The sequence below is a fragment of the Zeus faber genome (genome assembly GCF_960531495.2).
Source record: "Zeus faber genome assembly, chromosome: 11".
NCBI lineage: Eukaryota > Metazoa > Chordata > Actinopteri > Zeiformes > Zeidae > Zeus > Zeus faber.
The window spans coordinates 21,460,188-21,473,330 of record NC_137205.1 but is presented as its reverse complement, the minus strand read 5'-3'; the positions used below and the strand labels follow the sequence as shown (position 1 = coordinate 21,473,330).

Below are 13,143 nucleotides of genomic sequence, written 5' to 3'. Positions count from 1 at the left end.
CACACACACACACACACACACACACACACATACACACATACACACATACACACATACACACACACACACACACACACACACACACACACACACACAATAGTGTCTTGTCACTTTTCAGTCACAATGGATGAATTTACACGTGGAGAGTCGCCACTGGTTCCATTTAAGCAGACTTCTCTGGTCGCTGTTATTTTATGCTTCCCCAACTATTGAACATATTGCTAGAAGATAGTGTTCTGACGATGTCCGTGAGTTTATTTCTTCTTTAGAGTAGTTTTTGTTCAAGGTGTTTTAAGGATTTCAACGATCGGAGTAGAAAACCACATTAGTAGGCTACCGCTTGGGCATTTCTGATTGGCTTGTCATCAGAAAATATCAAAAGAAAAAAACCCACAGCTACCGAGCAATCCATCCCAGATGACCCTGGATTGCTCACGGTCACGAGCACTAAGCAACACGTCACCGTACCGCCCTAACACCTCGTTTCTATCCACCCTCTCTCATTTTCAAAGATCTCGCTCCTCCTTGGCACAAACAACCCCTGTGCTACGGAGGCGTCCATACAATATCTCCATGCGCTTGTAGCCTGTAGCTCAGCCTGGGGAGATAACGCCGTCCATCTTCACACGCAGATCTCGATGGGCGTGGTCACCAGAATGCGCCCGCCTCCGCCATTGTTCTCCCGGTTGACCCGCTCGTAGCTGCCGGTGGAGGTGACGGAGCCGTTGGCGGACATGGAGGAGTAGTGGTTGTCCATTAGCATGGCGCCCTTGGCCACCGTGCAGGCGGGAGACAGGCTCTGCTGCTTCAGCCGGTCAACCAGCACGTCCTCTTCGGACGAGGACGAGCTGAAGTCCACGTGGGGTCCGCCGCCCCCCATGGTCCCGCCGAGGTTGCCGTTGCTATTCCCATTCCCGTTCTCGGTGTCCAGCATCCAGTAGTGGTTGAAATGGTTGAAGACCTCCTTGACGGAGCAGCGGCGCTCCTGTTCGATGGACAGCAGCCGGCGGAACATGCGCAGGGCGCCGTCGGTGAAGCGCCGCCACTGGGACGGCACGGTGCCCGTCCGACGCCTCTGCCAGCGGACAAACTCCTCATAGAAGGTGTCGGAGGGCATGGCCTTCTCCCACGGGAAGTTCCCCGTCAGCATGCAGAAGAGGAGCACGCCGAAGGCCCAGACGTCGGTGCTGTAGTCCACGCAGAAGCCGTCCTGCTGCAGTGTGTCGCAGAGCTCAGGCGCCGTGTACGGGATGGTGCCGCTCACGCGCTTCACCGGCGAGCCGGCGCGGCGCGTCATGCCAAAGTCCGAAAGCTTGACCTTGCGGCACTCCCTGTCGAAGATCAGGATATTCTCGGGCTTGATGTCCCTGTGGACCAGCTTCTTGCAGTGGAGGTAGTCCAGGGCGATGGCCACCTGGTGGACACAGCGCTTCACCACGGCTTCCGGGAGTCCGACCTGGACAGGGAAATAAAAAAACAAAAACAAAAAAAACAATGATGAGGTCCACGGCTTGATCCACGTCAACCCAGACCTTCAACTTTGTTTTCATCCAGACATAACAACATGGAGGACAGTCTGCCCAACACAAGAGGTCATTATGGTCAAGAAGACAGTGTGAGCACTGGGTGGCAGCAACCAGAGCTCAAGGTGGACGGTACTCACCAGTATGCAGTACCGGAACTCCTACGTTTTACTATTTGGCGTACCATGGCTTTTTCTTGTGCACCAGCACTTCTCACAAGCTGCCAGTACTCTGTTCTGCCGCCTCACAAGTGCACCAATCAAGTGTATATATTGTAAGATATATCATGTTTCAATGAGTGGGAGCACACTTTTTTATTATCATAACGGACAAGCTGCGAGCTCTGGCTCAGGGTTTCCATGACGTCATTGACCATATATGGACACGGACGGGGGATTCCTTTAGATGGTGGGCGTCCTTGTTTGCGATTTCTATTTCGCATCTCTTTGGTGAAAACTTCTGGCTTCATCCATTATCTGTTTCACCAGTTCTGGTGCCATCGCTGGCAAAGGCTGCTGCCTCTCCGGTTCAGGTGGGTTTGAAAAAATCAGTCATTCAAGTCGGTGCTTCTCGTGGTAAAATAATATCAAATCGACAGAGCAGTTCAAAACAACGGTAGACGCGTTTTATACAAGGGTAACGTTGTTCCCGGTCAGCGGTGCGCGCCCCCATGTTACCCTGACGTCGGGTCTGCTATCTTGGTAAACTTGGGCATGAGCCTATGGGCTCTGAAATTCCGACATAAAGGGCTGTTCCTTTACACTTTTCCAAATACGTTTTCAGATTTTCGACTCTGTTGGAACACAGCATGAGCTGTTCTACACGCGCGTGAAAGGACTCTTACATTTCTTTACATTTCTTTATCCCCCTTCTGCCAACATGTGACTAAGGGGAGTACTGGCACTTTTTTTTTTCCACTACATGCACTAGCAGCAACAGTCAAAAAATACTTTTCAATATGTGGGAGATTAGGAGATAATGCCTCAGATGATGTCATGAGTCTTGTTCCAGAGGTGCAAGCACAGACACCGAATCTGGAACTTCCTGATTAAAAAGTAAAGTGTTAATGATGAAATGTGTTCTTTCCCCATCTACTCTGATGTCCGAGTGCCTCTTTTTGAAGCACTGGTTGCTTCTCTCTATGCAAATACACAACCACTCTGCTTCTCCGCTTCTCCCTAATGAAGTCTCTTACAAAGTTGACTTTAGATTGGTTGGCCATGGATGTAGTCGGCAATTAAAACACTGAAACCATTGTGTTTGTTCCTATTTAAATCTCGATGTGCAACGATTTTACTGATCGACAGCTTTGAAACTCTGACCAACAGAGGATTAGCCTCCTCAAAAGTGGTGCGCAAAAAATGGATAAACGATATAATGTCAACCGCAACACAACTTTTCTTTGAGGCTGGAGTGTTTTTCTCCTCTCACTTGTGGGGGAATGATGTCGAAGAGATCCCCGGCCAGCGCGTACTCCTGAGCGAAGACGTAGCAGTCGTCGGTTTCGAAGGCGATGCCGAACATGTTGATGATGAAGGGGCAGGGCGAGAGGTACAGGGAGATGCTGTACTCCCTCAGGAAGCTCTTCAGCTTGGTGCTCTTCTTCCGCAGGAACTTCAAGGCCATCTTGGTGCCTGAAAACAGGGTGGGGAAAATAAAAAAAAATAAAAAACGGTTGCATAACGACTTCACAACCCTAACCCTCCTTGTGGTATATTCTCACCCTATTGTAAGAGTCAGGGGATTATATTCAAAGCTATTAAATTGTAGGCATGAAACATAATTAAAACATGTCTGAGTTATACTGTATATTGCAGGAATAACTCAACTCTGTGATGTGGCGGTTTTAAATCCTGACTTTTTCAGGGAGGATTTACGGAGCGAATATTTTGTATCCTCTGCGGGACCAGTTATGCTTCCATGGAAAAATCGGAACGGTCTCTCAGCAGCGAATTGGAGCTTTTGTGCTTTGGTATGAGGGATTTGCCAACAAATGGAAATTAACTGTGATTTTTACAACAATATTGATATGTATATGACACAATAACAAAATTAGATGGGTAAAAACAAAGATTTACCTTTATTGGAAATAAGTTCTGTTTAGTTTTATCGAGTTGTGGCTGCAAATCTTTCCCCTTGATATATACAGTAAAATGCATGCAACCTAATTTTTCTGTACCATACCTTTTTTCCCCCTTTCTTGGTCAGTTTATGGCAATTGTAATTGCAAAGGAACATATTGTCTGTCTGGCTTGCTGGACACTTGTTTGAAAGCTCAAAGAACCAGGGAGAACCATGACTAGTTTGAGAGCGAGAAGAACCAGAGAACAATGACTAGTTTGAGAGCGAGAAGAACCAGAGAACCATGACTAGAAAAGAACAGGACTAGGGTTAATGTGAGTGCTGGAAGAACCAGAGAACCAGGACTAGAAGAACCAGAGAACCAAGACTCATGCAAGAGCTAAAGGAACCAGAGAACAATGACTAGAAGAACCAGGACTAGGCCTAATGTGAGTGCTGGAAGAACTAGAGAACCAGGACTTGTTTGAGAGCAAGAAGAACCGGAGAACCAGGACTAGAAGAACCAGGATGAGAGCTGGGAGAGTATGAGATCTAGGACTAGAAGAACCAGAGAACCATGACTAGAAGAACCAGAGAACCATGACCAGAAGACCCAGAGAACCAGGACTAGAAGAGAACCAGGACTAGAAGAACCAGAGAACCATGACTAGAAGAACCAGAGAACCAGGACTAGAAGAGAACCAGGACTAGAAGAACCAGAGAACCAGGACGAGAAGAACCAGAGAACCAGGACTAGAAGAACCAGAGAACCAGGACTAGTTTGAAAGCTGAAAGAACCAGAGAATCAGGACAACTATGAGATCTTGAAGAACCAAAGAACCAGAGAACCAAGGCTAGTTTGAGAGCTAGAAGAACCGGAGAACCACCATCAGTCGGGGGGACACCCCACCAGACGAGGTGGATGGCTGCCAGCAGAAGATGCCTCTCTGGGCTTGGTGCCGACAGGAGGTGCGGAGGTCAGCGGATCCAGGGAGCTGCAGATGCTTCTCCAATAGCACGGGCTCAGCGCTCTGTATCGCTCTGTAACGCAGCCGCTTGTCGAGGAAAAGGTCGACAAGCGGATGACTTTGTCATTTATTTAAAAAAAGACAACACGGGAAACGCAGCCAAGCCAATTAAAAAGAAAAAAAGACAATTTCCAAGAGGCCATTGATGGTGTTAACCTACTGTGACGGCTGCACGTCCGAGGAACATCTACAGACGTCTTCATGAAACTGTTTGGGGATCTGGGACGTGACGTGATGACACCTTATCCAGCGAAAAATGATCCCTCCGTCCAACGCCTTGTCACGCCTTCCCTCTTTTCGAAAAGGAGTCGAAGACGTCGACCCCAAATTGAACCGGCAACACGTTCTGAGGTCGCTCATAATTCCAATTGTCATGCTTTTTGCACGGTCAGAACTGGGTGTTTCTGTTGTACTATTTGTTGTACTACACTCTGCAGAACCTTTGTTCTGATACTCCTATGTCAAAATCATTCCAAATGATTGGGTTTCAGCTGGAAGCCATCAGGAAGTAATCCTCTCCTTTATTACCCTGGTTGTTGTTTATAATAGTGGGGGACATTCACTGTAAAGTTGGATTATTGGTTTCTGGGGGGCAATGGATGTAAATAGAACCCAGTTTAATATTGTGATTTCGACATGTACATCCCCGTTGAATATTTATCAATATATTCCTCTAATATATATATATTTTTGTTTGTTTATTACCTCATTAATTCACGACTCAACAGTGTAGGACAATCTTAGTCTGCATTAACAGTGACATTTCTAATTAAATGGTCCAATAGATCTTCATAAACCATTGTCTTTGGCTTTTCCAGAGTAATTCCCAAAATGTCGCTTCCAACTTAAAAAAAAAAAAAAGTTTTTGTCAATATTTGGGTGTGTTTGTGTGTGTATGTTTTAGCATATGCACGGTTTGTGTGTACTTGTATTTGTGCGTACAAGTGTGTGTTGTTGTCTAGGGCGTGTGCTTTATATATTTGATTTTAGATTTTTTTTAATACATTTTTATATGTGTGTGTGTATGTATATGTATTTTAATATTTATATATTATGTTTTTATTGGGTTTATCTATGCATATCTCTGTGTGTGTGTGTGTGTGTGTGTGTGTGTGTGTGTGTGTGTGTGTGTGTGTGTGTGTGTGTGTGTGTGTGTGTGTGTGTGTGTGTGTGTGTGTGTGTGTGTGTGTGCATGTGTGTGTTGTGGGGGGGGGCATTGATGTACAATGTTCAACTCCGCACATTATTATTTTAAAAAGGTCAGCATCACCCCTGGCAGTGGAAAAGCCCCTTAATGTCCTAAAAATCCCTCCCCTGCTCCCTCCAAAATAAACCACTCAGGGCCTCGGAGCAGATGGCCGACATTTTACCTTTGGTCTGTGGTTTTCTGGGAAAAGGTCGACCAGACGCGCTCCCGTTAAAAATGTCAAATCAGATGAGGAATGCGAATCTTGAGTGCTGTGTAAAGTGTGTCTGCCCCCCCCCCCCCGCAGCCAGAATCCCAAGTTGTTCCAAAAAGTTGAAATTAGAGAATTACTCATGGCCTGACCGGTTACAGCTTAGCGACCGCCGTTTTCCGCCATATTGTATAGGACAAACAATTGTCGTTCTCCCAAATTGATCGTCTTTCATGCACAGTTCTAAACGGCGTCATTAGAAGTGGTTGTGCTGAGCTTTTAGGTCAGAGATGGTTCGGTTGAGATATGTTGACACGAGGTGCCCAGTGTGGAGGCACGCAGACGTGGGGCTCCCAGATTCAGGAAGTTGAATTCCTTCCCAGAATATTGAATCAACCGTCTTGATATATCTTTCATCCAAAACGAATATTGAAAAGTCAATGCTTTAGATTAAACTAATACGGCTGTGATAATAATTGACTGTCACTGCAAAACCAAGGTTTGATTCTCTAACATGTGCTTTTCTATGTGTTAGCAGATACCAAGATACATATTGATATTGTGTGTGGTTCATGATGATCATAAAGTCTGTTTAACCCAAATATTGCTTAGCAACAGTGGAGAGCAGAGGTACTGCAGGAGACTGGGAAAACGATGTGGAGAAGAGCTTAAATTGATGACTGAATAAATCCTATATTAAACACTTAAAATTCAATGAAATCATAAATTATGAACTTAGTTTTTGATCTTACAAAAACCAAAAATATACAGATTTTAATGTAGAGTTTATCCGAGCAAAGTTTAACTTGCAGACGCTGTTGACATAAAGCCGGGTGAAAAACGTGGACTTCCATGTCCTTTGTGTCATTGGTTTTTAAATTCTGTTCACCATGACTTGCTTTGTCACTTGCGCTGCCGTTATAAATGGCACGGATTTTTAAAAAGTGGTGGGCGTGAAAGAGAAAAGAAAAGTATGGGAACCCCCCAGCTTATCCCCAAATCCAACATGGCTGTACCTCTGATCCTGTGGACCACCAGGTCCACCTTGCCGTAGGTGCCCTTGCCCAGCTCCCTGACCACCTCGTAGTACTTGTTGACGTCCAGCTTCTCCAGGTTCTGGGCGGCGATGAGCTGCAGCTCCTCCAGGATGTCGATGGAGGCGCGGGAGCCATGGGGAGAGGAGCTCATTCTTCCAGGACGAGAGAAGCAGGGGAGGAGAAGGAGGAGGAGGAGGAGGAGGAGGAGAGAAGGAGGAGGAGCAGGGGGGTCCGAGGAAGGGTCTGGGCTTGGGCCGGTGGAATGTCTTCCTGTGTCGGGGGGGGTGGGGGGCAGGAAGGAAGGAAGGAAGGTCAGAGTTCAAGTCAAGGTGCTAGGCGTTCACCATGGGAACTGCAGCCACACCCATGTGCTGTAGCCGTTCTCACAGAGTAAACACATAGACGCACGCACACACACACACACACACACACACACACACACACACACACACACACACACACACACACACACACACACACACACACACACACACACACACACACACACACACACACACACACACACACTTTCCTTTAAGAGGTCACACGATCCCAAAGCTCGGTTCTGGAGATGAGAACGTCCGAAAATAAAAATGGCAAAAGAATTGAGCGGACAAATGGACAAAACTCTATACTGTAAGATACATAAATACATTCTATAAACCAGGGGCTCTCAAACATTTTTATGGTGAGGCCCCCCTCGGAAGACCCCGAAAAAAATAATTTTTATGTACTTCAAAATGACAGTCTCCAATCCAAGGGATTTTTTTCGTGGTCGGGATTGGTGTGTTTCTGTACAGAAAATTTGCATTAAAAAAATCTAATGAACCAAACAGAATGAAAAGAGAATAGCCAAATACACAAAAATAGGCCAAAAAACAAGAACAGAAATAGCCAAATATATAAAATAAACCGAATATACAAGAATAACAATAAATTACACATAAGCAAATAAGGTTTCAATGTGCCTTTATGTGCCTCAAATAAACTCCCTGTGTGGTTTAAGGGACTCATCTCACAACTAATGATCATGTGGAGTTGAAAAATAAAATATCTGGAAATAATTTAAAATATAAATATACCAAAACAAAATCAAAAATATAAAACAAAACAAAAATATTAAAAATCGGATTATATAATATAAAATATATATTAGCCATACATACTGTATATAAAATGATGTTTCTGCGGATGCCATGCAATTCGTTCAATGACCACTAGGGAGCCACGGACACCCAACATCAACCCCTGAGCTTTTTCTTTTTAAGTTTGGAAGATTTAATCATCCATCAATTCAGCACTGCAGCCTGTAGTTACAGCATAATTGTTCCCACAGAATAATTGTTCCCACAATGGCTGCAACCAAGAGTGGGAACAATTATTCATTACGTATTTCTCTCGCTCTCTCTCTCTCTCTCTCTCTCTCTCTCTCTCTCTCTCTCTCCTCTCTCAGATCGTTTTCTCTCCTCCTCCTGTATCTTTGCCTACTCGGCTCCGTTCTCAGCAGATCCGTGTCACCGATCACCCTGCCCCCATTGCCTCCATCTTCCCTCCTCCATCCCGCCATCCCTCCACCCCTCCACCCCTCTGAGCTGGATGACGGGAGAGACTTCACAGCGCTGACGGCTCGGCAGGATCGTTCCGTCTCGGCCCGTCTCCGAGGTGTCGAACGGCGCTTCCTGTCCATCTGATCCACACCTCACTCGCGGGAGCGTATCACATGTCCATCTGCTCGTCTGTGTTGACTGTGTTTTGCTCTGCGCTGCACGTGTTTGGGTTTTTAAAAAAAAACCCTAAGTAAACACGGTGCAAACACGGTTCAAACACTTCCACCGCGGTGAGAGGAAAATGTGAGAAGAATTCACAAACTCATCTGTTTAAATGTGGCGTGCCGGCAGGGAATGCGAAATGCGTGCAATCACAATTGCATTTTGAATATGCCATATGTGCTTGCACATAGACAGAATGTGTCACCAGAGGAACAGTGGCATGTTCACCATAAAAAAATGCATTTGGCTACAAACGTGCACTGGTCTCCCGAGCAGAAGACAAAAAAAACCCCGGTAAAATCAATTAATAAATGAAACCGTAAAAACACCAAGGAATTATACGTTGCTACAAGTGTGTGCCAGCGGTTATCGCGTGCGCCTGGATGCCATCCGAGTGAGGTTGCCATATTAACGTTAATTCATGCTGTTTACACCTACCATTATCGTAACATTTTTCTTAGTGTAAGTGCTTCTATACATTTTTCGACTCCTCAGTCGACTTTTACACAACCACATGCACAGAAATACATGCAATGCCTGTTCGGAGTAACTTTTCCATCTGAAATTTGTACATCGTGTGATCTTGCGTAAGCTAATGAAATGCAATACAAATGCAAATTTGAGTCGGAGGATGATTACTAAGGGATTACATGGACGTTGCTGCCGACCGGGATAATATTTCACAGTTCCAGAGCTGCACGGCAAACACTTTCCCCACGTGCCATACGGCGTGTTTTATATAAGCACTCAGCAGAGTCGCTAAGAAAAGTGAGGACTCCAGAGAGGACGAGAGGAGGAGAGGAGGAGAGGACGGTAGGAGGAAAGGAGACGATAGGAGAAGAAGAGGATGAGAGGAGGAGAGAGGGGGAGGGGGGGGAGGTGGAGAGGACGAGGGGGCGGGAGGAGGAGAGGAGGGGAGGAGGAAAGGAGAAGATAGGAGGAGAAATGGATGAGAGGAGGAGAGAACGAGAGGAGGGGAGGTGGAGAGGACGAGGGGACGGGAGGAGGAGAGGAGGAGAGGATAGAAGGAGGAGAGGATGAGAGGACAAGGGGACGGGAGTGGGAGAGGAGGAGAGGAGGAGAGGATGAGAGGAGAGGAGGAGGAAAGGAGAAGATAGGAGGAGAAGAGGATGAGAGGGAGAGGAGGGGAGGTGGAGAGGATGAGGGGATGGGAGGAGGAGAGGAGGAGACGGGAGGAGAGGAGGGGAGGAGGAAAGGAGAAGATTGGAGGAGAAATGGATGAGAGGGGGAGAGAACAAGAGGTGGGGAGGTGGAGAGGACGAGGGGACGGGAGGAGCAGAGGAGGAGAGGATAGTAGGAGGGGATGAGAGGAGAGGGGACGGGAGGGGGAGAGGAGGAGACAAGGAGAGGATGAGAGGAGGAGAGGGGGAAAGGAGGAAAGGAGAAGATAGGAGGAGAAGAGGATGAGAGGAGGAGAGAATGAGAGGAGGGGAGTTGGAGAGGACGAGGGGACGGGAGGAGGAGGGGAGGAGAGAATGAAAGGATGAGAGGGGGAGGGGAGGAAAAGAGAAGATAGGAGGAGAAATGGATGAGAGGAGGAGAGAACGAGAGGAGGGGAGGCGGAGAGGTCGAGGGGACGGGAGGAGGGGAGGAGAGGAGGATGAGAGGAGGCGAGAGCAAGAGGAGAAGAGGAGGAGAGGAGGAGGACACGAGGAGGAGAGAATGAGAAGAGGAGAAGAGGATGAGAGAGGAGGAGGATGAGGGGAGGGAAGGGGCGAGACTCTCGGCGACTCCCGTTCATCCTTCTGGAAGCCCTCTGGAAGCCCTTCTGGAAGATCTCACCGTGCCGTGAGATCGCCTGAACCAAACCGACCCCGGAGAAAAGACTCTTTATTTACCGAGCGCATCGTCACGAAACGAATCTCAAAAAAAAAAAAAAAAAAAAAGGGTCAAACCTCTCGTGGCAACAAACTCACCACAGCTGGTCCGGAGCTGGGTCCACGAATAATAGCACTCACGAATAATATCATATCATCATCAGCGTGCAGTACTCTCTCTGGCTTTGAAGAAGAGTCAAACTCAGCCTTCAACATGAGACCGTATGGCGGTAAATAAGATGGTGTAAAGCCTCCTCTGGGTTGCCCTCCGCGTTGGAGGAAGCCTTATAAAGTGCCCTCAAGAGCGGCCGTAGGGCGGAGAAAAAACGTCACCGAGGGCTCGAGGGTTCGACGCCAGGCGAGCGTTTGAGAGGCGGCAAGACAAGACCAGGTCCGGAGACCCGGGCTGAAGGTGGAGGCGACGGTGATGGTCCAGACACCGCCTGGGCCTTTCTGCCCAAGTGCCGATCCTTCCAATCGATTGGAGGAGACGACCAAGTTCTCCAAGACTCAGCGGCTGAAAGAGATAAGCCATTGGTCGGAAGAGTTCGAGGACTCGAGGGTTGGATGGCCGATCGAGCTTTTGGAAGGCGGCAACCCGAGGGCATTTCTCGAGAGTGCCCGGAGACCAGGGCATAGCACGGAGACAACTCGGTGGCACGGCGGTTCAGACACTGCTCTTTTAGCGCTGCCGACACAGGTTTGAGTGCCGAGTTTCCCTTCACAGCGGACGTTGCTTTAATAGGCTGGCCCGGATGAGACGGCCACGCTCGGTAAGACTTTGTGGCGGGTTGGATGCTAGGTGACCTTTCGAAAGCCGGCACCCCGGGGCGCATTTAAAAGTGCCCGGAGGAGCGGTGTGAAGGTGGCATGATGCGTCGTTCTCACAGACCCGGAGTAGGTCTGTGGATGTCGGTTGGGGGGCTGGCTTGACTCCCCCTCTCCCCCCTGCCTCAGCAGCTGGATTGTGACTGCAAATGGGGGCGTGTATTTGGGACCGATGTCACCAGCGGCGTTCTGGGAGAGCGCGGTTGAAGGTTTCAAACAAGTCTTACATTAATGTTGAAAGGGACTGGGAGGGTTTTTTCAAGAATGATTTCTAAATCTCTTTCATTACTTCAGACACACAATGGACAACATTAATCATGGCTTATGACAACATGTAATTATTTCGGTCTTTCAAAACCTCTGCCGCACAGCACGTTTGCTCAGGAAACCGAGAGGGTGCCAAGTCCCCCGGACTCACCGCAGCTGGATTTGTTCTTGTTGTGATCCGTGCTACTGAAACAGAGAGGGGAGTCGAACCAGCTCACCCAACGCCCACAGACATACTCCGGGTCAGCGAGAACAACACTATAATGCCACCAGGCAGGCCCGGTTCTAGACCGCTTTGGTGGGCGGTAATAAATGTGCCACCGTGTTCCCAACGGCTAACGGTGAACAACGTTCCCTTTTTGACCATTATTTGATGTTATGTTGATAGGGGACCACCGACACAAAGCACAGTTTTTCGACTTCCCATGGAACGCGGCATCACTTTCCACTGTCTCCGGACCCGATATAAACTCGGAGCGCTCTTTAATCCACAGGGGGGGCAGTCGGAGCATTTGATGGGGCATTACCCCCACGTGCCCATGCCTAGAACCATCCCTGCCACCGGGTCACCTTCACGATGAGCCACTTGTATTCAAACCCTCATACGACGGCTCATCTTGTCGAGCCGCTGAGTCTCGGTGAGCGAGGTTGAATCCTCCGATCATCTGATTTGAGGATGAACAGCGGCGACTTGGATGGAAATCGGGCCTCGAACCGGTGACGGCAGCACTGAAAGGCAGCGGCCCCCCCCGCCCTCGCACCAAGGAGCCCTGCAGGCGTTCAACTTCTCTGAGACGATACGTCAGATAAAACGTTATAAAGTGCCCCTACGAGAGAGAGAAACGTTGTGCAGTGCCCTCTACGGTGCCCTGACGATTGAAGACTCTCGGGTCTTATGATGGTGTCCACTGAGAGGGAAATCCTGTTGGCCATAAAAAGGTCATTTGTACACGGTCATGGTCTCCACTCTGGGAGCTCTAGCTTTGGTGGAAATGGTGTTTCAGGTCTTCACAATAATGAACTTTTTTTGCAGTTTTTCAGATTTGCCTCTTTCGCTGCCTTTAAATGCTCTATGCACGCTCCGCACACTTGAAAAACACTGCACTGGGGAAATAACGATGCAATGTCTAATCAACCTGGTTGTCAATACATTGCGAATGATTGTTTCTCTTGTGCATCCATACCTTATGAAAACACCGATGACCATCCACCAAAATATTGATACAGTGGTACCTCGACTTACGACTGCAGTCAGTCAGCAGTCAGTCAGCAGTCAGTCAGCGGGTGACCTACATCGTGTGTGTACGTAGTTCGTGGCTTATCCATATTTTGATGATTGATTAAATGATTTCATAATTTATATGGTAAAAATTGCTTCGACATACGACTGTTTTA

At 47.8% G+C, this 13,143-nt stretch overlaps 1 protein-coding gene across 1 annotated transcript; it reads right to left on the bottom strand.

Moving 5' to 3' along the window:
- Positions 1 to 566: 566 nt before the first annotated feature.
- unm_sa1261 (un-named sa1261) lies at positions 567 to 7,197 on the bottom strand (the record flags this gene model as incomplete). The annotated part of the gene is made up of 3 exons (XM_080008842.1): positions 567 to 1,456; positions 2,955 to 3,157; positions 7,026 to 7,197. The coding sequence occupies 3 exons, from the start codon at positions 7,195 to 7,197 to the stop codon at positions 623 to 625; spliced, it is 1,209 nt and encodes a 402-aa protein (XP_079864968.1). The 3' UTR covers positions 567 to 622.
- Positions 7,198 to 13,143: the final 5,946 nt, after the last annotated feature.